Consider the following 24,051-nt stretch of genomic DNA (forward strand, 5'->3'; position numbering starts at 1 on the left):
CAATGCACTTTATATACATCTTCAGGATTGCATGGACCGTGCTATCCCAAATAAAACCAAGACTCCTTCCTCAAGCAAGAAAAACCAGTCTGGTGGACCCCGGCCATAAGCAAATTATACAATAAAAGGAGGAGACTTATACAAAAAAAGGCCAAATCTCAAGTAGAAAAATATTCCCTGATCAGCTTTAGTAAGAAACTGAGGGCCCTCATCAAGTCAACTAAAGCCAATTTTGAAAAGAAAGTTGCCAAGGATGCCAAGGATAACCATAAGGCCTTCTATGGTTACGTCAAAAACCTAAATGGCAACGCTCAGGTCTGTTCTGAGCTAGTATAAAATGGAACAAAATACACTGACCCCACTGACATTGCCAACATCTTGGCTGATAGGTTCAGTGCAAATTCCCCCCCACCACCACCACCTACAGGGCCTATTACTATTCCAGGGGATTGTGTATCTCCAATTATTACTGATATGTTGTTTAATAAGGCTCTATCTAAAGCTAAAAACACTGCCTCCATGGTACCAAATGGTGTCCCTGGCTGTGTCATACGCGAACTCCAAAATGAATTAACCCCGCATCTGAATATCCTGTTCAGTCTCAGCCTCTCGACAGGATATGTGCCCATAGAATGGCACACAGCAACGGTGGTTCCACTGCACAAGGGTGGGCCCACAACCAACCCTGGGAACTACCGACCAATAAGCCTGGCCAGTATGATCTGTAAGGCAATGGAGCGAATCATTATGGAACATTATGGAAGCCTAGTGGCTCTCCTGACGATGTTTTACCATCATTTGTTTATAAGGATGTATCTTTAACAGTGGCACGGTTGTGTTGACAATAATTAACACAGTTTAGTTTCTGGTGTAGTGCCCAATGACTTTAAAAGAGGGTTATACATCCACTATTGAAAAAAATCGGGCCTTGATGCATCTGTATTAGCTAATTATAGGCCAATTTCTAAGTTACCTTTTTTGAGTAAGGTGATGGAGAGATGTGTCTATGGTCAATTATTGGATTTTTTAGATAAAAATAATTTCTTAGAAAATTTTCAATCTGGTTTTAAACCATTACATAGTACTGAGACAGCTTTGTTGAAAGTTATGAATGACATTTTTCTTGCAACCGATGGAGGAAAATCTGTATTATTAGTGTTGTTGGATTTAACGGCTGCTTTTGATACAGTTGATCATGAGCAGTGTTTTGCACCGTCTTGAACATTATGTGGGAATCACTGGTTAAATTGGTTTAGGTCTTATCTTTCTGATAGAAGGGTATGTGTTCAGTTGGGTGGTCTGCTTTCTGAATGGCTGTGATCTATCTTCTCCACCTCTTGGTGCAGGAGCTTGCCATTGTCTGCCTCAAAATGATCCCTGAGATTGAACTCTACCCCTCGGGCACCTGTATCTACCTCTTTGAGGTCTGTCCGTGGCTGGAAAGGACCAATTTTTGAAGGCCAGTTTCTGCTGAAACGAGGTTGTACCTGTAGGAAATCTTTCACTGTTTGCATTGATCTTGCCTTTTCCTCCATTTTCTTTAGTACCTCCTCAGCTTTAACACCAAACAATACATCTTTTTGAAGAGGTGCATCTAGTAATTTAGCTTTGACATGATCTGGTAAGGTTTGCTCTTTGAGCCAAGCATGTCTACGTATGACAGACCCTGTAACAGCAGCTCTACATGAGGCCTCTAAAGCATCAAAACCACATTGCAAGGTATGTTTACCCACTTGCTCTGCACTATGCAACAAATCCTGTAACTCCTTTACATCTGGTTGTTCTGGTTGTGTCATTTTGCTTTTCAACTGAGATAACGAAAACTGTTGATACTTTAACATATGGAACTGACAGTTTAATGCCCTCATGGTTAAAGTGGCCGAGGTGTGCACCTTTTCCCCCCACCTTTCTAAAGCTCTCTCTGAAGGTAATGGGTTTTTGGCAGTAGAGGCCTTAATTCCCTTGGGACCCTGTGAAATAGTTTCTGGGTCAGCAGCATGGCTTTTGTATAGGAATTGGTGTGAATCAGGAACCTGGTAATACCTGTCAGGTTTAACAGGAGCTGGAGGTAAAGAATCTGGGTGATCTTGGCCTTCCCAGTGAAAGTGTTTCCTCAAGGTATGTGAGGTTTCCCCAAAAGAGTAGTCCTCAGGGGGGGAGACCGTGGGAATGGACTCCTCAGCATCAGAATCTTCAAAAGGGGAATATGAATATTCCTGGTCCTCAGAATGTTCTGCGGTAATAGAGGCTTGGTCTGAGGAAGGTTAGTCTTCCTCCAGTCTGGGCCTTTTGTCCGAGGGTGGTTGAGAACCCCTGATAAGAGTAATCAAATCCTCTGCCATTTTGAGCATGTGTTTTTTAGGCATGGGGCCTAGAGAGGGGCTCTGTGGAGCCTGTCTTTAGTTTTCATGGCTGCTTTGGATTTTTGAAAGCCTTAATGGAAAAAGAGGAAGGCCTGAAGACACCTTGAGAGGTGGATGGTCTGTCTAAATTCTGAGTTTCCTGCCAAGAGTGGCGCAGTCAGAGTGGGGGCCGGCACAGAAGACACCGCTAAAGAAGCATTGGTAGTCAGGCTGCGAGGGCGCCGCTGAGATCCGGAGCACCTGTAGCCGGCTTTAGCATGGTGTCGGTAGAAGTCGTGGACCTCATATATCAGTCCTTATCTTTGCCTTTAATTAAACTGGAGTCGGAGTATCCGACGACATAATGTAATTAAATTTTTTACCAAAATAGTGTTGGGCTTAACTCCTCCCGACTTAAGCTTGTTGAATCTAGCAGCCGAGACGCCGTGGTCTGTGCCTAAGCAAGGAATGCAGAAGGAATGGAAATCCTTATGTGGTATTTGCTTCCCACAAGAAATGCAATTATTAACTTTGTCTGACATCGGTCGGAGGCAAGAAAAGTTTCCCAATGGGGTACTTAGCTTTCAAGAAGACTTCGCTGATATCAGGAGCTGGCCGACCGCACAAGAAAGACTGAAGAAATGGCGCCGGCTGGTTCTTTTATACCCCTGCTGCACTGACGCCAGGGAAGAAACAACCGCACCTAGACTTTGGAATTTGGGGACTGCCTGACGGCAGGATAACCCATCTGTTATGACTGCAGCTGTATGCACGATGAGCATCTGGAATAACAGTAGCAACAGGACCAGCAGTAGTAAACAGCCAATACAGAAACAGCACAGTTTCAGGTCAGTTCTCCTAAACACCAGACATCTATGTAAGCCCATGTGTTAAGAGGCCTGCACTACAAAATTGAGTTAATGTTTTTCTGCTATGTATATCACTGTACTACAATTTCATTCCACACTTAGCAACATTCATAAAATTGGCCTGCTTCTAAATGGGAGTGTCAAACTATTTTGGCAGAGACTAGGAATGCAGCTTTCTCTGACACTAGACCTCCACTTGTATAGCAAAGTCCACTCTGTAGATCCCATGTGCTATATGTGGAAGAAGTAATAACATACACATCCTCTAAAATATGAGAAATGCCAGTGGATATATGAACCATATCAGAAGTAATGATGTAAACATCCAACCCCCCAACACACACCTGTGCATTACCTGAAGGGCAACAGCAAAGGGATTAGCAACATCACTGTGCTTAGCAGTGCAGCCTTGGCGATATATGACGATTCAGCAAAACAGAAAGGTGCTGTCATATATTTTTGGTCATCTAAATATAGTTATGAGCCTTCCATAGCATGTAGTTCCCAGTTCAATGCAGTTCTGCATTGTCTTTTCTGTGTTCCTTGATGTAACTGCAACTGCAGTAATTTAAGTAGTACAGACCTAGCTATGCATCTGCTATACTCAAGCATTGTACAAGGCCATGGAAGCATTTTTTACCACCAAATTGGGTAGCTTGTTACCTGTTCCTTAAAAAGCTAAGCCCTAAGTGCCCAAATGAGTACTTGGAAAAGCTACTGTCTATGCTTTTAATTATTCTACAGTTAAGTAAATGACATGTAAAAACCTACTTCTGCTTACCAACCTGAACTGCAGACTGAGAAGGAATTTTGCACTTTAAGACAGAAGTAGTCACAATTTTAAATACCAGACGCTAGGCTGCTTCTTACCATCTGAGCTCTCAGATACATTTGAGCTTGGCTGGCTGTCAAAGTTGGGGTTGTAGTGTTTCCTAGAAGCACCGCTTGCTGCGTGATCCCTGAGGTGGCGGCAGGTGTGGAGTTCACACTCTGTGCTCGACTGATCAGCTGAGCAGTTGCAGGTGAGGTTGCCAGATTAATCTGTTCACAAAATGAAAAAAAAAAGGCAGTCAGCAAAACATAATGTGATTACCTTCTTAAAGTTAAATGAAAATATTGCTGCTAACTTTACAAAATGGCTAGACTTCATTATAGCTTGAAAGCAGTCTCCCTACTAAATATAGATACAGTAAAGTAAAATTGTGTAAGAATTTACCATAGTGGTAGATCCTCCGGTAGATCAATGTCGCACTAGTGTTTACCAACAAGACTTCAGCCACAAAAGGCCAACATAAAGGTCATCTTCCAGAGCTCAGCACCCATTTCCCTCCATGCACTGTAGACATCTACCCCTCCAGGACATCAGAAAGCTCCCTATATAAAGCTGGCACCCACATCTACCACTTTAGAGCTTTTCTGCTCAGGATGACAGCTGGGGTACCTAACCTGCTAGACCCTAAGCAAGGTCCTAAGGATCTTATCCAAACAGAGTCACATGTGTACACTTCCTGGATCAAAGGCTTACAGAACAAGGTTTCCCCAGACCTGTAATGACAATAGAATCCCGCAGGTCTTGACAGAGCGATGAGCATAGGGTTAAATGAAAAAGAATAATATACTCAGCCTTAGGTCAGGATTCTCAAGAACAGAAGAGGGGATGATGTTACAGAATCAATATTGTGAGAGTGATCTACTCAAACACCTACTATCATGGTTGGTTCTTATACCCTGTACTATCACTGTTGCATCAGTCCTTACTACGGGGATGATTCTCAGAACTTAGGAGGTTGGGAGGTTATCCTATTGGTAGGGTTGGACTCAACAAGCCCTGCAGGACAGCAGTTGCAAACCAACTGCCCTAATCCCGGAAGCAATTTCTAGTCTATAGTGCTTGGAAAAGGTGTGTACAAATGACCAGTGCACTCACCCCCTGAAAGGCCACAGTGATTGCTGTCATGTTCTCACCCAACTTCTTTCTGTGATGGGAGTTGTTGTTGTTGTTGTTGTGTTTTTCAAACGCAATGCACTATTCACTTGAAGACTGTCTGCTTGGAAACTATTTTTCCATCTTTCAGGGATGCATAGCACACAAATAACTAATCTATGAGACTCTAATGTTCTTGATTTTTATCTAAGCAGTATCTCATTTTTCTGCACACATGTAAAGAATGATAAATTATTTCTCTCTTGTTCCGGGATGGTAACAAAGAAATTTGGGAGTTGGATAGTTTGTTTGATGGCTAATGTTATATCATTAGGTATAAATATGAAGGTAGGCTGTAAAACTGACCCTTTTCTTATGGAAGACTAAAAGGGCTTTCTGTACAAAAGTGTCCACAGTTGTGAAACTCTCCAAACTAAGATGATGGGCAGATGCTAAGCTGTTTTCCATAGTATATAGCTGGGGGGGGGGGGGGGGTGAAGGGTTGTGACAGGCTAAAACAGCGGACTTAAAAGGGGGTTATTTCGGCTCTTCTGCAACAGAGTTCAAGTCCCACGATGAAGCAACAGCTTTCCTAGGTGGACTTAGTACTGGACTTCCTTCAGGAAAGGGTCCTGGGATAGGATGTAGACTGCCATTGCAGCCATCTTTGTAACTCACAACTCATGCTCACCCCCGCCCAAACCCCTTTCTCATGAAAAAAACAAAATTTAAAATCTCTCTTAATAATATGACCACTGTAGTCACTTCTCATAGCAAAGTATCAGGGATAATAGTAGATAATATTCTTAAATTTGACCTACATTTACAAAATGGCATAAAAACTCACCAAAAACTAGGGATGGTTTACAGATCCAAAAATACTCTCACCAACATAACTAAAACTACACTTGCCACCACTCACCTACTCCCCTCACTACTAAACAGTCCCACCATCCACACTGACCTCCAGGTATCACAACAATCAAAACTTGAGCAATGCTATGATAAAGTGGCTAAATTTGCAGCAATTACCCCTTTCAGAACCCACCACTGTATAGCACTAAAATCCTAAAATGGTTAGAACTACACCATCAACTAACATGTACACAGCTTCTTACCACTTATAAAATTATTGTGCATCCATTTGCCTGTCCAACACTAAAAAACATTCTACACAACTATCTTCCCAATCGTTCATTATGATCCAATAATCAAAAACTCCTTTCTGTCCACAAATGTATTAAATCTGCTGAGCATGGTCTGTACTCATAACCCAACACCATAACTTTGGGTGATTTCAACTACCTTGGTATAGACTGGGCGAACTACCAAAGTTCTAACTCTTATGCCCAGTGGCTCATAGAATTTATAAATTCAAATGCCCTTGAACAACTGGTATGTTCTCCCACTAGAGGGGACAACATATTGGATTTAGTCATCACAAATATGGGCGCCTATTGTACCACACCAGTTATCACTCCCTCTCTGGTCAGATCAGACCACAAACTGATAACCCTGGACGTCCTCACCCCTCCACCTCCCCCAGTCAAAGAAACCATCATAAAAAACCTTTCCAAAGCAAACTTCAAACTACTTGCATCAGAAGTGGAAAGCTTCACTATTCCCTTGCAGAAGGATAATGATATCCAGGATGCAGAATCCTACACCAATGCACTTTATATACATCTTCAGGATTGCATGGACCGTGCTATCCCAAATAAAACCAAGACTCCTTCCTCAAGCAAGAAAAACCAGTCTGGTGGACCCCGGCCATAAGCAAATTATACAATAAAAGGAGGAGACTTATACAAAAAAAGGCCAAATCTCAAGTAGAAAAATATTCCCTGATCAGCTTTAGTAAGAAACTGAGGGCCCTCATCAAGTCAACTAAAGCCAATTTCGAAAAGAAAGTTGCCAAGGATGCCAAGGATAACCATAAGGCCTTCTATGGTTACGTCAAAAACCTAAATGGCAACGCCAGGTCTGTTCTGAGCTAGTATAAAATGGAACAAAATACACTGACCCCACTGACATTGCCAACATCTTGGCTGATAGGTTCAGTGCAAATTTCCCCCCACCACCACCACCTACAGGGCCTATTACTATTCCAGGGGATTGTGTATCTCCAATTATTACTGATATGTTGTTTAATAAGGCTCTATCTAAAGCTAAAAACACTGCCTCCATGGTACCAAATGGTGTCCCTGGCTGTGTCATACGCGAACTCCAAAATGAATTAACCCCGCATCTGAATATCCTGTTCAGTCTCAGCCTCTCGACAGGATATGTGCCCATAGAATGGCACACAGCAACGGTGGTTCCACTGCACAAGGGTGGGCCCACAACCAACCCTGGGAACTACCGACCAATAAGCCTGGCCAGTATGATCTGTAAGGCAATGGAGCGAATCATTATGGAACATTATGGAAGCCTAGTGGCTCTCCTGACGATGTTTTACCATCATTTGTTTATAAGGATGTATCTTTAACAGTGGCACCGGTTGTGTTGACAATAATTAACACGAGTTTAGTTTCTGGTGTAGTGCCCAATGACTTTAAAAGAGGGGTTATACATCCACTATTGAAAAAAATCGGGCCTTGATGCATCTGTATTAGCTAATTATAGGCCAATTTCTAAGTTACCTTTTTTGAGTAAGGTGATGGAGAGATGTGTCTATGGTCAATTGTTGGATTTTTTAGATAAAAATAATTTCTTAGAAAATTTTCAATCTGGTTTTAAACCATTACATAGTACTGAGACAGCTTTGTTGAAAGTTATGAATGACATTTTTCTTGCAACCGATGGAGGAAAATCTGTATTATTAGTGTTGTTGGATTTAACGGCTGCTTTTGATACAGTTGATCATGAGGTGTTTTTGCACCGTCTTGAACATTATGTGGGAATCACTGGTTCGGCGTTAAATTGGTTTAGGTCTTATCTTTCTGATAGAAGGGTATGTGTTCAGTTGGGTGGTTTTTCATCTGATTTTTTCCATCTTCCCTGGGGAGTTCCACAGGGTTCAATCATGGGGCCTTTGTTGTTTTGTATTTATATTTTGCCTCTGGGAGACATCTTACGGAAATATGGTATTGACTTTCATCTGTATGCTGATGATTGTCAACTTTATTTACCTTTGGATGAGGCTGATGGTCGATCAATATCTAAGGTTTTGGATTGCCTATGTGAGCTTAAAACATGGATGGTGGAAATTTTCTTGAGTCTTAATGAAGGAAAGACAGAAGTGGTGCTTTTTGGTTCTAGGCGTTATAATGACTCTATTATGACAGATTGTGGTGAATTGACTCCCTATTTGAAGGATTCTGTTATTAATTTGGGGGTAAAAATGGATAAAGATCTCTGTTTTAGGGGTCATATTAATAGGGTAGTGGCATCCTCTTTTTATCAGTTAAGACGTTTGGCTAAGGTGAAACCTTTTTTGTCTAGGTGTGATCTAGAAATTGTGGTGCATGCTTTTATAACCTCACATTTAGATTACTGTAACTCCATTTTATTTGGAGTGAGTCAGGGTGCCTTATCTCGTTTGCAGCTTGTTCAAAATGCTGCTGGGAAATTTTTGGAAGGCAAACGTAAATTTGATCATGCTATGCCCATATTGGCAGCTTTACATTGGTTACCTGTTTTTTATAGAATTCGTTTTAAAATTTTGTTATTGGTATTTAAAGCCCTAAATGGGTTGACCCCAATTTATTTATCAGAGATATTGCATCCTTATGTTCCTGCTCGGGCACTTCGCTCAGAAGATTTGTCTTTGCTTGAGGTCCCAAGGTCACGATTAAAGACGAGGGGAGACAGAGCTTTTGCTGTCGCAGCTCCAAAACTTTGGAATGAGCTTCCACTTTATATTCGGCAGTCTTCTTCAGTGGTAGTTTTTAAATCAAATCTTAAGACTTATTTTTATGATTTGGCTTTTAGTAATGTATGTTGATTGTATTTGTATCTTATTTTTTGTAAAGCACTTTGGTGGCATATTATGTCTGTAAGGTGCTATATAAATAAAATTTGACTTGACTTGACTTGACTTGAACTCATAAATGGAGAGATTGGGAACCTCCAAATACTTGACCCCACACAGTTTGGCTTCGTCAAGGGCAGATCATGCCTCCTGAACCTGGTGGACTTCTTTGAGACAGTTACTCAGGCTATAGATAAGGGAAAGGAGGTACACACGGCTTACCTTGACCTTGTTAAAGCATTTGACACCATTCCCCATTCGGGTATTATTGATAAACTCACCAACCTGGGCATAAACCCTTACATCACAAGATGGATTGCAAACTGGCTCTCAGACAGATCCTACAAAGTAAGAGTAGCAGGATCTATGTCCGAATCCAGACCAGTAACAAGCGGTGTGCCTCAGGGCTCTGTCCTGGGGCCCCTCCTGTTTGGCATATACTTCTCAGAAGTACAGGCAAGCACTGAAGGGCTGTGGCTGACCAAGTTTGCGGACGACTGCAAACTGGGTGCTATAATAGAGTCTCCGGCCGACATGGATATCGTCCAGAAGGGCCTTAATGAGACTGATGCATGGTGTCAAAGCCATGGTCTCAAGCTAAATGCTAAAAAATGCATAGTAATCCCCTTTGGAAAAAACAGAGTACCTGCGAACTACCACATAGGAGGTAACCCCCTGAAATCTGAAGAAGTAATAAGGGCTCTAGGGACTCAAGTAGATAGTCAGCTTTCCTTTGATAACCATGTTGCGAAGGTGGTTAGAAAATCCTTCTACGTGACCCATCTGATCACGAAAGGGTTCACATCAAGATCTAAGGATGTAGTGGTGCCCCTCTACTCTTCCCTCATCAGACCCATTATTGAGTACAATGTACCAATTGGAATGTACCTGGCTAGGCATCTCCAGCAGCTGGAGAGACCACAGAGGTACCTCACTAAGAGGATTACTGGCCTCAAACAGTTGCCCTATGCAGCATGATTGAAAAAACTAAGGCTTTTCTCTGTTGCATACCGCCTTCTCAGAGGCGATCTCTGTCTAACATACAGAGCCATGTCCAACCCAGAACTGTTGAACATGCTCCATCTTAGCAAAACCAAATCTACTCGAGCTACACACTCTAGGGATATAAACCTCAGCACAACAATGAATAGAACATGCTGGAGGGATAGATTCCCTTCGCAAAGACTTCCCTTGCTATGGAACAAGGTCCTGATCTACATAAGACAGAGCCCCTCAGTATCACTCTTCAAGAGGAACCTTGACGAGTGGATGGGTAACAGAAAGTTCACACCAGGGATCATACCAACAGCTCTACTAGATAGGGGTCAAGGGTACCAGCTGCTAGATCAAGGGCCTAGGGAGCTAACCAAAGAGGCAGTGAATACCGCACAACATGGCTGGGCTAATATATGCCTTCGGGCAGATAGCCCAGTACCTACCTATGAACCTATGTTGCTAAGGTCTGGAACTCCTTATCTGTATCCATCAGGTCAATACTCTCCCTCAAGACCTTTGAAATCTTTCTGAAAGACTTTCTTGCCAAAATCTGGCTCTGTTCTTGCTCAACATCAGGATAAACTATATACCTAAATATGATCAAATACCTATTCTGCTTGGATGGAATCAATAAGTATCCAAAGAACACAATTTTCTTGGAAGAGGTGAGATTTACTTTAGAAAGCAGTCCACTATGAAGTACAGAGTCCTTTCTACCTCTTTCTGGGAAAGAGCCTGATTGAGACAGTCACCCAGCTAGAGGTAGATGTGAATGCCTTTGGTTTTGCAATAAGCAAGCCAATTAACAGAGCCCGGCACTTTGTAAATGATTGCAGTAGCCAGTCTAAAGGCCAAAGAGGTAATCTGATAATGTAATCCCTCTACTTTAAATCTGAGGAAGCACCTGTCATCTCCATACATGGCTACATCTGCAGCACTCATCTGTGTTTAGCATGTATAATCTGCAGCACTCATTTGTGTTTAGCATGTATAATCTGCAGCACTCATTTGTGTTTAGCATGTATAATCTGCTGCACTCATTTGTGTTTAGCATGTATAATCTGATGCACTCATTTGTCTTTAGCATGTCTAATCTGCAGCACTCATTTGTCTTTAGCATGCATAACCTGCAGCACTCAGTTGCCTTTAGCATGTATAATCTGCACCATTCATTTGTGTTTAGCATATACAATCTGCAGCACTCATTTGTCTTTACCATGCATAATCTGCAGCACTCATTTGTGTTTAGCATGCATAACCTGCAGCACTCATTTGTGTTTATCATGTGTAATCTGCTGCACTCATTAGTGTTTAGCATGCATAATCGACAGCACTCATTTGTCTTTAGCATGCATAATCTGCAGCACTCATTTGTCTTTAGCATGTATAATCTGCTGCACTTATTTGTGTTTAGCATGCATAATCTACAGCACTCACTTGTCTTTAGCATGTATACTCTGCAGCACTCATTTGTGTTTAGCATGTATAATCTGCAGCACTCATTTGTGTTTAGCATGCATAATCTGCAGCACTCATTTGTGTTTAGCATGCATAATCTGCAGCACTCATTTGTGTTTTGCATGTATAATCTGCAACACAATAGCATGTATAATCTGCAGCACTCATTTGTCTTTAGCATGCATAAAGTACAGTTTTGTACCTACCATAAATGTAGATGTCCGATAGACATGCAACTGCAGTCATAACATGTGGGTTGTCCTGCCTCAGGCAGCCCTCGGTCGGCCAGATTCCAAAGTCTGGGTCCGACGTCGGCTGATGTCGCATTTCTCTCTGACGTCAGAGCGGCTGGAGTATATAAGCATCAGCCGACGCCATTTTCTTCAGTGTTTCTTGCCCCAGATGCCAGGTGCCCTCCAAGGAAGGCTGTAACCAAATTGGAAGACAAAAACAGGATTCCAAACAATTACATGAGCAATAAAACAAATACACCATAACAGATATCCCCAGCTAAGAGTCGGGGGGATAGAAGTGGACCCTAAGCATAGAGGGGTATGGAGGGAGGGAAAACCCGACAACAGTTGCATGTCTATCGGACATCTACATTTATGGTAGGTACAAAACTGTACTATGTCCTTCAAGAATGCAACTGCAGTCATAACATGTGGGTAGAATACCATAGCTTAGCTGGGGGAGGAGGTATGCTCTAGGAAAGAGATGGTGTGGCAATCAAACCCTGCAGGACTGCCGAAGCAAAGCCTGCTCTGGATCTGGAATATAGGGGGAGATTGTAGTGTTTTGAGAATGTATGCACGGAGCTCCATGTAGCAGCTTCTAGAATGTCCTTTGTAGGCACCCCTCTTAAAAAAGCTGTAGAGGTGGCTGTAGCTCTGGTGGAATGTGGTCTGACATAGGCTGGAACAGTCTTTCCATGAAAGGAATAACAGAATCTGATGCAATGTCCAATCCATTTAGAAATAGTCTGTTTTGAAATTGCTTTTCCTTGGACTGCAGGGCCGTAAGCTACAAAAGCTGTTCAGACTTCCTACTGGCCTTGGTTCTGTCCAGGTAGTATCAAGTTGTCTATGAATGTCCAAGGTATGCAAAAGCCTTTCCCCTTATTCTCAGGATTGGGGAAGAAAGCAGGCAGATGAATGGCTTGATTTAGAGAAACCCTAGATACCACCTTTGGCATAAAGGTAGGGTTGGTCCTTAATGAAACCCTGTCTCTGTGGAAAATAATAAAGGGTGGTATTGCCATTAGGGCCTGTAGTTTCGAAACCCTTCTTGCTGAGGTAATTGCCAACAGGAAGGCTGTTTTCCATGAGAGAAATTGCAAGTCAACTGAAGCTGCTGGCTCAAAAGGAGGTAGAGTCAGTTTTTCTAAGACAAAATTCAGGTCCCAGGCTGGCACTGGGGCCTTTCTTGGTGGCTTAATGTTCTTGATTCCCCTGAGGAATTGTCTTAGTAAGGGGTGAGAAAAACAGGAGGATCAGTGTTGTATTTAGCTGAAATAGCAGATGCATGTATCTTTATTGAAGAATATGAGAGGCCACTCTGTAACATATCTGCCAAATATTCCAAGATAAGTGGGATGTTCAGTAATGATGCATCATGCCCTTTGCTGGTATTCCAATTGCAGAATCTTTTCCACTTTGCTAGGTAGACCTTTCTGGTGGACGGTCTTCGAGCCTCTGTTAGTATCCGCTGAACTTCCTTGGAGAGAGATAAGTTGAAGTTATTTATGGGATCTCCCAGGCTGTTAGCTGCAGTGTCTGAAGGTTTGGATGCAGCGTTTCGAAATTGTGTTGAGTCAAAAGTACAGGCCACTGAGGGAGGGCCCACCTCCTGTGACATATGCTCCATAGTAGTGGGTACCAGTGTTGTCTTGGCCAATCCGGAGCTATTATGATTCCCTTGGGCTTCTCTGCTTTGATCTTTAGTAATACTGCAGTCATCAGTGGCAGAGGTGGGAATGCATAGAGTGCTAGGGAGTTCCAGTTGAATGAAAGAGCATCTATTTTCCAAGCCTTTGGATGGTATGTCCTTGTGCAAAATTTTGGTAGGAGATGATTGAGGTGAGAGGCAAATAGGTCCACTTCTGGTTTGCCCCATGTCGAAGTGAGTTGTCTGAAAGCCTTCGGATGTAACCTCCACTCGTGTGGATCTGTGAAATTCCTGCTTAGGCTGTCCGCCAACACATTGTCTTTTCCTGGAACAAACTGTGATTGTAACTGGATGTTTAGACTCAGTGATTTCTCCCAAAGCTGCATTGTCAGTCTGCAAAGGGGGTAAGAGTGGGTGCCCCCCTGCTTGTTTATGTACCACATCACAGTGGTTCCGCTTGTATGAGGCAGTCGTCCAGGTACGGGTAAATTTGTATACCCTGGAGCCTGCAATGAGCAATTACTGAAGCCAGGCATTTTGTAAACACTCTGGGCGCAGTAGATAAGCCAAATGGCAATGCTGAGAATTGATAATGCTCTGGCCCTGCAAGAAATCTGAGGTATCTTCTGCAGCTGTGTCTGATAGGGACATGCAGGTATGCCTCCTTGAGGTCCAGAGTAATCAGCCACGACTCCTTGCCCAGCATGGGAAGGAGTTGCTGTAGAGTCAGCATTTTGAACTTTGGTACTATGAGAAAGGTGTTTAATCCGGACAAGTCCAGTATTGGTCTCCATTGAGTTTCTTTTCTTGGAACAAGGAACAGTCTTGAGTAAAACCCCTGTTCTTGTTCTTGTTGTGGAACTCTTTCTATTGCTTTCATTCGAGTTAGCAGAGTGATTTGCTTGATAGCCTCTGCCCTTTGATGTTGTGGTAGATTTGGCATGCCTTGTTTTCTTGGTAAGGTATGAAAATGAAACCTGTACCCTCAGTCTATAATGTCCAAAATCCATTTGTCCTTTGTCAGTCTGTGCCAGTTTTCTGCAAACAGAGACAATTTCCTGCCCAAGGGAGCTTCTAGTTGTTCTCTGGTAGGCGGTAGTAGAGGAAAGTCATTGAGATTGTGGTTGTTGGGCAGGAGAAACCCCTGCGTCACTTCTTTGGTTTCACTGGCTGCCATTGACGTCCCCTGTAAGGGCCTCTGTATTGGCCTCTTCCTTGGCCACGTCTGTTCTTACCCCTTTGAAACTTTTCTGGATTAGGAAAGGACCAGTTTTTTGAAGGCCAATTCCTACTGAATCTGGGGGGTTGAACCTGGAGGAAATCCTTTACAGTTTAAACTGATTTTGCTTTTTCTTCGATGGTCTTTAACACATCCTTAGCATTTGCACCAAAAAGCTTGTTCTTCTCCAAAGGTGCATCCAGAAGTTTTGCTTTTACATGATCTGGTAGAGGTTGATCTTTTAACCAAGCATGTCTACGCATCACTGCCCCTGTCATAGCTGCCCTACATGAAGCTTCCAGTGCATCATATCCACACTGCAGGAAGTGATTGCTTACTTGCTGAGTGTTATGTACAGCTTCCTGCAAAGTCTTCCTGTCTAAAGGATCAGGAGAAGCTAATGTTTTTTGTAAATCTTCTAAGAGATAATCCTGATATTGGAACATATAAAAAGGCAATTTAAAGCTCTCATAGATAAGGTAGTGGATGTGTAAACCTTTTTACCCCATCTCTAATGACCTTGCTTCCCTGTTGGAGGGCAAAGGATTTTTTGAGGTGGAGGCTGAAACTCCTTTAGGTCCCTGTGAAATAGTTTCCAAATCAACAGTATGGGCCCTGAATAAATGGGAATGAGTTTCTGGAACCCTGTAATACCTGTCTGGCTTGGCTGGAGCAGGAGGGAGAGTATCAGGGGTAGCACTAGAATCAGAATACAAATCATCCAGAACATCAAGTACAGGAGGAATAGCTAGGGGCCTGTGCTGAGGCTTCTTAAGGAAAGTCCTAAGGCGTTTCCTGGAATCAGAATATTCCTGGCCCTGCCACTTGAAATGTTCCCTCATGGTGTGCAGAACTTCCCCAAAAGAAATATCCTCAGGAGGGGAGGCTGAAGGTATGGAGTCTTCTGCATCTGAGTCCTCATAGGTCTGGAAGAGCTCTTCCTGGCTATCAGAGTGGACAGAGCCCTCAGAGTCTTCATCTGAAGGAGTAGGGTCAGAGGGTTCAACCCGGGGCCTTTTATCAGGAGGAGGCTGGGATGCTCTCTCAGGGTGGGTCTGTGAACCTCTAATCATGGAAATTAAATCAGCAGCCATGGACATAATTTGTGTCTCCGGAGTCGGCTGAGGTAAAGATTTAGAAGTAATATGCTTTGTTTTGCTGGCTGCCTTAGCCCTAGTGTAGGCCTTAATAGACATGGCCATAGGAGGCCTGGCAGCTCCACGTGCAGGAGTGACCTTGTCTACAGCAATGGTCTCGGGCATTTCCTCGGTTTCGGTATCCGGAGGAAAATCTATAACTGGCGTCAGAGTAATGTCTGGAATCGGAGTCGTCGGTAATGCGGTGTCTTTGGTTCGGAGCGGTGGAGAGACCGTCTCCGAGGGAACCGGAGCACTCGCGCTAGGTTTTGGCGTGGAGTCGGTGGTAGATGCAGGCCGAGGATGTCGGTCCCGGTCTTTTCGCTTTTTGGGAGTTTGCGATGTCGGAAGATCCGACGGCATGGTGTAAGCAAATTTATCGCCGAAAAAATCTTCAGCGAACTCTGCCCGGCGCCTGAAAGTGCGCTTGTTGAAGCGAGCACAGGCTACACAGGCCGAGACGTCGTGGTCTGGGCCCAGGCAAGGGAGGCAGTAAGAGTGGAAATCCTTATGAGGTATTTGTTTACCACAAAAAAGACAATTGTTAACTTTTTCAGTAATTTCTGACATCGGCTGAGGCAAGAAAAGGTCCCCAACGGGTACTTAGCTTTTGATGACTTCGCATCGTAGAATACAGGAGCTGACCGACCGGCACTTGCGAACTGCTTCTGCTTCGGGCACCGCGTGGCAAGAAAGACTGAAGAAAATGGCGTCGGCTGATGCTTATATACTCCAGCCGCTCTGACGTTGGAGAGAAATGCGACATCAGCCGACGTCGGACCCAGACTTTGGAATCCGGCTGACCGAGGGCTGCCTGAGGCAGGACAACCCACATGTTATGACTGCAGTTGCATTCTTGAAGGACATCCTGCAACACTCATTTGTGTTACCAGCTTCTTATGTAGTAGTTTACCATTCCTACTATCTTGGAGGTGAAAAGGAAGGCTAAGGGGCAAGGATCGGTGGGAAATTTTAGGGAAGGAATGGGGGAAAATTCCATGTAGTCAATGCTGTTCTCATTGCCATCTTTTCTTATGCTGGCCCCTTTTACTCTTTGCCTTACCTACCTTTTCTAGCCTGTGGTAGTAGGGCCCAGGCTTACATGGGGAGTTATTGTGATACCAAGGCATGGGGAATGCAAAAGCTGTTTCATTGACTGCATAATGTTTCCTCTTTCCTCTGTTGTTTGAATACCTCACCTTTTGGGCTCCCAAAGATCAGTTCCTTATCCTGGGGTGCATAAAAGAGATAAATGTTTCCATTATTTGGCAGAAGCTGTTGCTAGAGACAGACATGTCCTCTGATCCCTGACCAGTAACTGCATTCTGCATGCTACATCTCCAACATCATACCTACATCTGATGGAGTGTTTAGCCATCTAATTAGCTAACTGGGTAAGATCCAGTAATTTTGCCCTCAGATCCCCATCACATGACTCCCCAGTCTTCTTTCTCATCTAGTCTAGGACAGCAATTTGAAAGCTGATTATATGTGCCTGCCAGTTAATGGCTTTGAAGGCCTGAGTGACAACTGTCCAGCATTTTACTTTCCTTATCACTGAGAAGAGCACTGGGAGCAGCAAGTACCAGTTTTTTGTCCCTTCTCTGGATCCATAGATACCACTGCTGGATTTCTCACAGCATTTGTGTACATAAATATGTGGGACTTCTGGACACTGTAGATCCTATCAGGCTTCTTAGGATCAGAATGCTGAATGTCTGATTCCTTGCAGACTGTTAAATTATATCTCTTAGAGCTATCAGAACTGCACATTTTTACTCAGTAAATCAAAATATCGTTTCTGTGTATCTATACAGCTTTGGCTTCTCACATGAAGTGGTCTTTCATCTAACAAAAAGCATCTCCAAATGAACATGGTGTGATTAGCATATTTGTCACACTAAAGGAGGAAGACATTTGGGAGAGGTAATACAAATCATCCTCCCCGCTCTCTGGGGAGTCATCCTCCTTCACTGAGGAGGGATGCCTCTTTCATTTGGCAGACACAATGGCTTGGTCTGCACTTTGCTAAGGGGTTCTGCAGAACCTGAGTGACTCCCTGAGCCAAGAAGACCCTTTCTTGAAAAACAGTTTGGGAAGGAGAAGGCCAGGCATGACCCACCCATTGCTTAAGGCCCAGATAACTGCAGGTTGGTAGATTTGGACATCCTATGTTTGAGCTTCAGCACCCTTTTAAGCAGTGCCGGTGGTGATGCTGCTGCCTTGGTGACTGGGGACTGAGGACAGAATTCCTGGACATCCATGTTCTGACCCTAGGAACACCATCTGTATATTCTGCAATGTCAAAGGCTTACAAGGCAAGATGCCTGGTATTAATTCCACATGAGGACTAATGGCTCAGAGGGACATGTCCTTATGCACAGGCATGATGTTCTCTAAATGGACTTCATCAGAGGCCTTGGGTACTTGAAAAGTGAGAGCTGTGGGCTGTAAAAACACCACATCACCTTATATTATTCTACATCCCTAAGCCAAGTAGCACCATGCTGTCATTGCATCACCTGGGTCCCTAATTGCCTTTTATTTACTTTCCTAGTCACTTCTTAGGGGATATGTTTGTGGTCAGGAATGAACTGGAAGGCATCACGGCAGTACGAATCAAAGCTTCAAGTTTCATCTGATTTTAAATCGTTGTGAAGGGAATGCTCCCTTCTGCTAATAGTTTTTTGGCATAAACCCTTTATCACCCTACAGCACTCAGCATCAGGTTCTGGGCCTAAACAGAAAACACACAAATGATAGTAGCCTTTTTAATGAGATATGCCTACCACAAAAGCACTTAACTTCCTTCTAAGGGGTAGACATTTCCTAAAATGTCTTACTAGATACCCACATTTACTAAACTACACTGAGTTAATAGTTCTTAAATTACAATAAATGGTAAGAAAAAATCTTTGCTTTTATCTTAGACAAACACTTTATAACAGTTGAAAATTTAAATGAGTCTATATGAAGCGGAGTCTGAAGGTAATTCTGCCACCACAGCTTTCTACCAACATGCTAGTATTGCAACCGCCCAAATTTTAAAATACTGTTAAACAAAACCTACCAGATAGTTATCACTTTCTTCTCTTAACACTTCTACAGGAATACCAACTTTTCCTGGAGCCCTCCCTCTTGCCTGATAACACATCACCATTTTTATCTCATATCTTCCTAACTTAACTAATTGTTGAGCCTCATCTCCCCTTAACATTGCTATAATTAATTCTTCCATAAGTATTTCACTTTGTGCCTTTTCTTGATTTCAACATTCCTAAACTTTACATAAAGTTTCATAAAATGTTTGAAATATCTCTAATATCTGTATAGGATCTCTTATTATTCTTCATGTTATAAGATCCTTAAGTTTGGCACCAACCCTTTCTACTTTTTTTGCTTAAGTCATTGTGCTAAAAGTTTTTATGCTCTGGAGTTGTTGAAATAGTCACTTAATAGTATAAAACAAAACAAATATGGTAGGAGCGATACACAGTAGATCCACCAAAAGTTCATTTAATGTCCCCGAAACTTCAATAGTCCAATTATACAGTAAAAATACTGTAACAAAACTGGAGCGACTCGTTCAGTGCAAGGACCATTTATTTTAAAACAATAAACAGATGCAGGTTAGCGCTTTCACCAAAAACAAATGGTCCTTGCACTGAACGAGTCGCTCCTGTTTTGTTACAGTATTTTTACATTTATACTGTATAATTGGACTATTGAAGTTTCGGGGACGTTAAATGAACTTTTGGTTGATCTACTGTGTATCGCTCCTACCATATTTGTTTTGTTTTATATTTATATGCATGGCTTTCTTGGTGGGAGCATTTACTCCGTGTGGGCATTGTACTGAAGAAGTCACTTAATAGTAACCTTTCTAAACTCATATGCATATTTTCTCAACTCTCCCTTATTTTCCCCTTAGCCCTTTGCAGTCACTCCCTTTTAGTCATGCAAGATTCTCCTTATTCTGCAACACCTTAACCTTTGCCAACCCCTTGAAATAATTCTTGTTACTTTTTTCTCAATCTCACTTTACCTCTTACTTCTACCATGTCTTAAACTCCATTTTAATTTGATCCAACTCACAAGTTATCCCTTCAGAATAAATTTCTGTCTTCCATAATAGATCTTGAATGAATTCCACTACCATTTCCTTACATTTTTCTATATTTAACTGACTGATATGTAGGAAAAGGACATCAACTCATTTTTACTTTATTACCTATATCCTTTTTTCAGTTTTTAATGGCAAATGATCAATGCCTCAAAGAACATGATTTGCATATTTGGCCTTCTACATATAAATGGTAGACTCATTTTGTCAGCACTAGAAATAGCAGAAATATTTTATATACATTTCGCAAATTTATGTTCAAGGTTGGCTTCTAGAGATAGTTACCATATAGGCATGACACTGTATATCCTCTGATAACAGAGGATAATTTTCGTGACTCCTTAAGTATGGTAAGAAAAACAAAAACATATTCCACTGGTCTAGACAACATTGCAGGATACGTGACTCAGTCAAGCAGCACGGGTCTGCACAACCATATTTCTAAAGTGGATGAATACTTGTACAAGTGATATTTTTGTGTCTCTGTGCAGTGTTGAACCACAGTATTATGGGCATCTTATTAAAATGATCCCCACTATTATTGCAACATTATTGCAGCATATGTTCAATGATTTTTTTCAAAAAAATATACCTGACGAATGAAAAAGAGCACATGCCATTCCTCTTTTTAAGGAAGGCAACATGTACAAGTTCTCAAGTTACTGACCAGTCAGCTTAATAACAGTTATTGGTAAGTGCTTTGAAAGGTGCCTGCCCCACATATTTAAATGGGATAATAAAAACCTGCCAAATAAAATTCTGGGAATAAGCTCTCCTCATTTTTAGGTCTAACAAAACAGAGAAACATTGTGTGGCTGTATCTCTGGATATAGAAAAGGCTTTTAAATACATATTAGATATTACACTTGACAGTATGAATAATTTAGAAGTAAATCAAAATATTATCAAATAGAAAGATAATTGGTTAAGAAACAGCAATATGTTGTCCTGCACAGCATGAAATCATTATGTAAATGTTCAGTATTAGGTTCTGTACTATTTATTTTGGTACTTTTCAGCTTATTTACCTCATCTAAATTTTGGATCACAAAATAAGTGACGACTGCAAAATTGAGCTGTTATAAATGACATCAATAGAACAGATGTTAAATAAATATTTGAGCTCCCTTTTAGCATGGGGTTTAAAACAGGTATGAAGTTTAATGTTAATAAAAGTAAGTTTGTACTGCACTGCACCTCAGGGACATTAAAATCAAAATGCAGAATGATACTTTGAGAGTTGTATCATATATTAAGGACTTGGGTGTAACAATAGGCTCTGGATGGACATCAAGACAGCACAATGCCAATATAAGAAAAAGAGCAATGCAGCAAATAAGGTTAATGTTATTATTATACAATCAAGAGACCCAGATATTCTTACAGCTTGTTTTGTATCCACTGTTTGACCAATTATGGAATGCAAATGAAGCTTCTCCTTGACCGTTATGAATGGAGGGACACTTGAATCAGTATATAGGCGTTACACCAAAAGGTTATATGGTACTAAGAATTACACCAGAATGTTACACAGTACTTGGAATTACACCAAAAGGATACACAGTAGCAAGCATTACACCAAAAGGTTACACAGTACTAATCATTACACCAAAATGATACACAGTACTAATCATTACACCAAAATGATACACAGTACTAATCATTACACCAAAAGGATACACAGTAGCAAGCATTACACCAAAAGGATACACAGTACTAATCATTACACCAAAGGGATATACAGTACTAATCATTACACCAGAAGGATACAGAGTAGCAAGCATTACAACAAAAGGATACACAGTACTAATCATTACACCAAAAGGATACACAGTACTAATCATTACACCAAAGGGATACACAGTACTAATCATTACACCAAAAGGATACACAGTAGCAAGCATTACACCAAAAGGATACACAGTACTAATCATTACACCAAAGGGATATACAGTACTAATCATTACACCAGAAGGATACAGAGTAGCAAGCATTACAACAAAAGGATACACAGTACTAATCATTACACCAAAAGGATACACAGTAGCAAGCATTACACCAAAAGGATACACAGTACTAATCATTACACCAAAGGGATATACAGTACTAATCATTACACCAGAAGGATACAGAGTAGCAAGCATTACAACAAAAGGATACACAGTACTAATCATTACACCAAAAGGATACACAGTACTAATCATTACACCAAAAGGATACACAGTATTAATCATTACACCAAAGGGATACACAGTACTAAGCATTACACCAAAAGGATACAGAGTAGCAAGCATTACACCAAAAGGATACACAGTACTAATCATTACACCAAAAGGATACACAGTACTAAGACTTACACCAAAATGTTACATAGTACTAATCATTACACCAAAAGGATACACAGTCCAAATCATTACAGCAAAATGATACACAGTACTAATCATTACACCAAAAGGATACAGAGTAGCAAGCATTATACCAAAAGGATACACAGTACTAAGACTTACCCCGAAAGGTTACACAGTACTAATCATTACACCAAAAGGATACACAGCACTAATCATTACACCAAAAGAATACACAGTACTAATCATTACACCAACAGGATATACAGTAGCAAGCATTACACCAAAAGGATACACAGTACTAATCATTGCACCAAAAGGATACAGAGTAGCAAGCATTACACCAAAGGGATACACATTACTAATCATTACACCAAAAGGATACACATTACTAATCATTACACCAAAAGGATACAGAGTAGCAAGCATTACACCAAAAAGATACACAGTACTAAGAATTTTCTTATACTGACAGGCTAAAACAAATTAGCTCATACAGTGTATAGGCTACTGTGCAGTAAGTTCTGCATTCCAATGAAAGGGATTCTAATTGTCAACTTTATATCCAAAAATGTTCTCAAGGGCCTCCCTACTTAAGACTAAGTGTAATAATTCAAATAAGAGGGACATATATGTTACTCAATTTCAAGATATTGGCTCACACTGCACACTGAAGTCAGGAATACTAGCAGTATGGCCATGTTCAAAATAAACTGGATACATGGGGGAAAAACACATTTATGATATCTGAGCATCTGCACTACTAATGGCCTATTGACCTACGCACTAACTGATACTATGACACTATGCTACAACAGTGCCCAATGAACCACTTGTGCAAGTGGGCAGTCACTTCAAAGATATTGTTTTGCTACTTGGCACTGCACTACATTAGAAAAGCCTATAGGATGAACAGCATGTATATAGTGCACAAAGTCACTCTGCAGACCCTCACAACAACACTTGGGCAACCAGGGAGGATAGTCATCCAGGTAATAGAGCTCCAGCTTGACACCTACATCACCACCAAGGCAGCCTGGCAGACATGGGCTAGGAGCATTCAAGACATGCTCAAGTTACACCACTTTTTAGCAGCCTTTTTAAATTTGTATTATTATGGAACATTTTTTTTATTTTTATATGGTTTCTGAAGCGGAGGCATATTTTTAGATTCATGTGGGAGGGAATATGGACTTTCATTAGTTTTTTTTTTCTGCTGACATGAAAGTGATAAAGGTTTTTTATTCCAGCTTCTATGGTTAACAAATTAAAGTCATGTACTTAACATAGTATTAGATCTTTAAGATTTGGGTCCATCTTCAGTGACTGGAAGGACTATATGATGTGGGCATTAGGACTGCTTAACCCTTGGAAGTCCTCAGATTGTTCAGTCCCTCCCTTGGCTTTACTCATGTTGATATGTTCCAATCTCTCTAGTTCATCACAGTACAAGCAAACTTGGTCACTCTCTGTTACTTTCCCTTCTAGTAAGCCCTGGAGAGAAAAGGTTGCCAGGCAAAGCTTTTCTGGAGTTGCTGGGAAAAGGAAAATGGACATTGGCCTGCTTGCCCTGGGACTTAGGATGACAGGATAGGAAATTTTACTGAAGACAGACCTAATGGTTAAAGGTCTACCATTATGATAATTACATAACATTCATGTCTGGTAAGAAGTGGTCCATCTTCAGTAACAGGAAGGACCGAGTCCCCAATGACATACCTAGATGAACAAAATTAGGAGACCATCATATTTACGATAGCACTGCTAAATGCAAACTGT

General features: G+C 41.6%; 1 protein-coding gene across 1 annotated transcript in view; it reads right to left on the reverse strand.

Moving 5' to 3' along the window:
- The window catches only part of PHC2 (polyhomeotic homolog 2), a 2,832,203-nt gene that overhangs the window by 1,136,653 nt on the left and 1,671,499 nt on the right, over positions 1-24,051 (reverse strand). The window contains 2 exon segments of the mRNA XM_044063043.1: positions 681-685; positions 4,082-4,252. Of these exon segments, the coding sequence (XP_043918978.1) occupies positions 681-685; positions 4,082-4,252 (176 nt within the window).

Source organism: Protopterus annectens, chromosome 2.part1 (genome assembly GCF_019279795.1).
Source record: "Protopterus annectens isolate FY-2018-M chromosome 2.part1, PAN1.0, whole genome shotgun sequence".
NCBI lineage: Eukaryota > Metazoa > Chordata > Ceratodontiformes > Protopteridae > Protopterus > Protopterus annectens.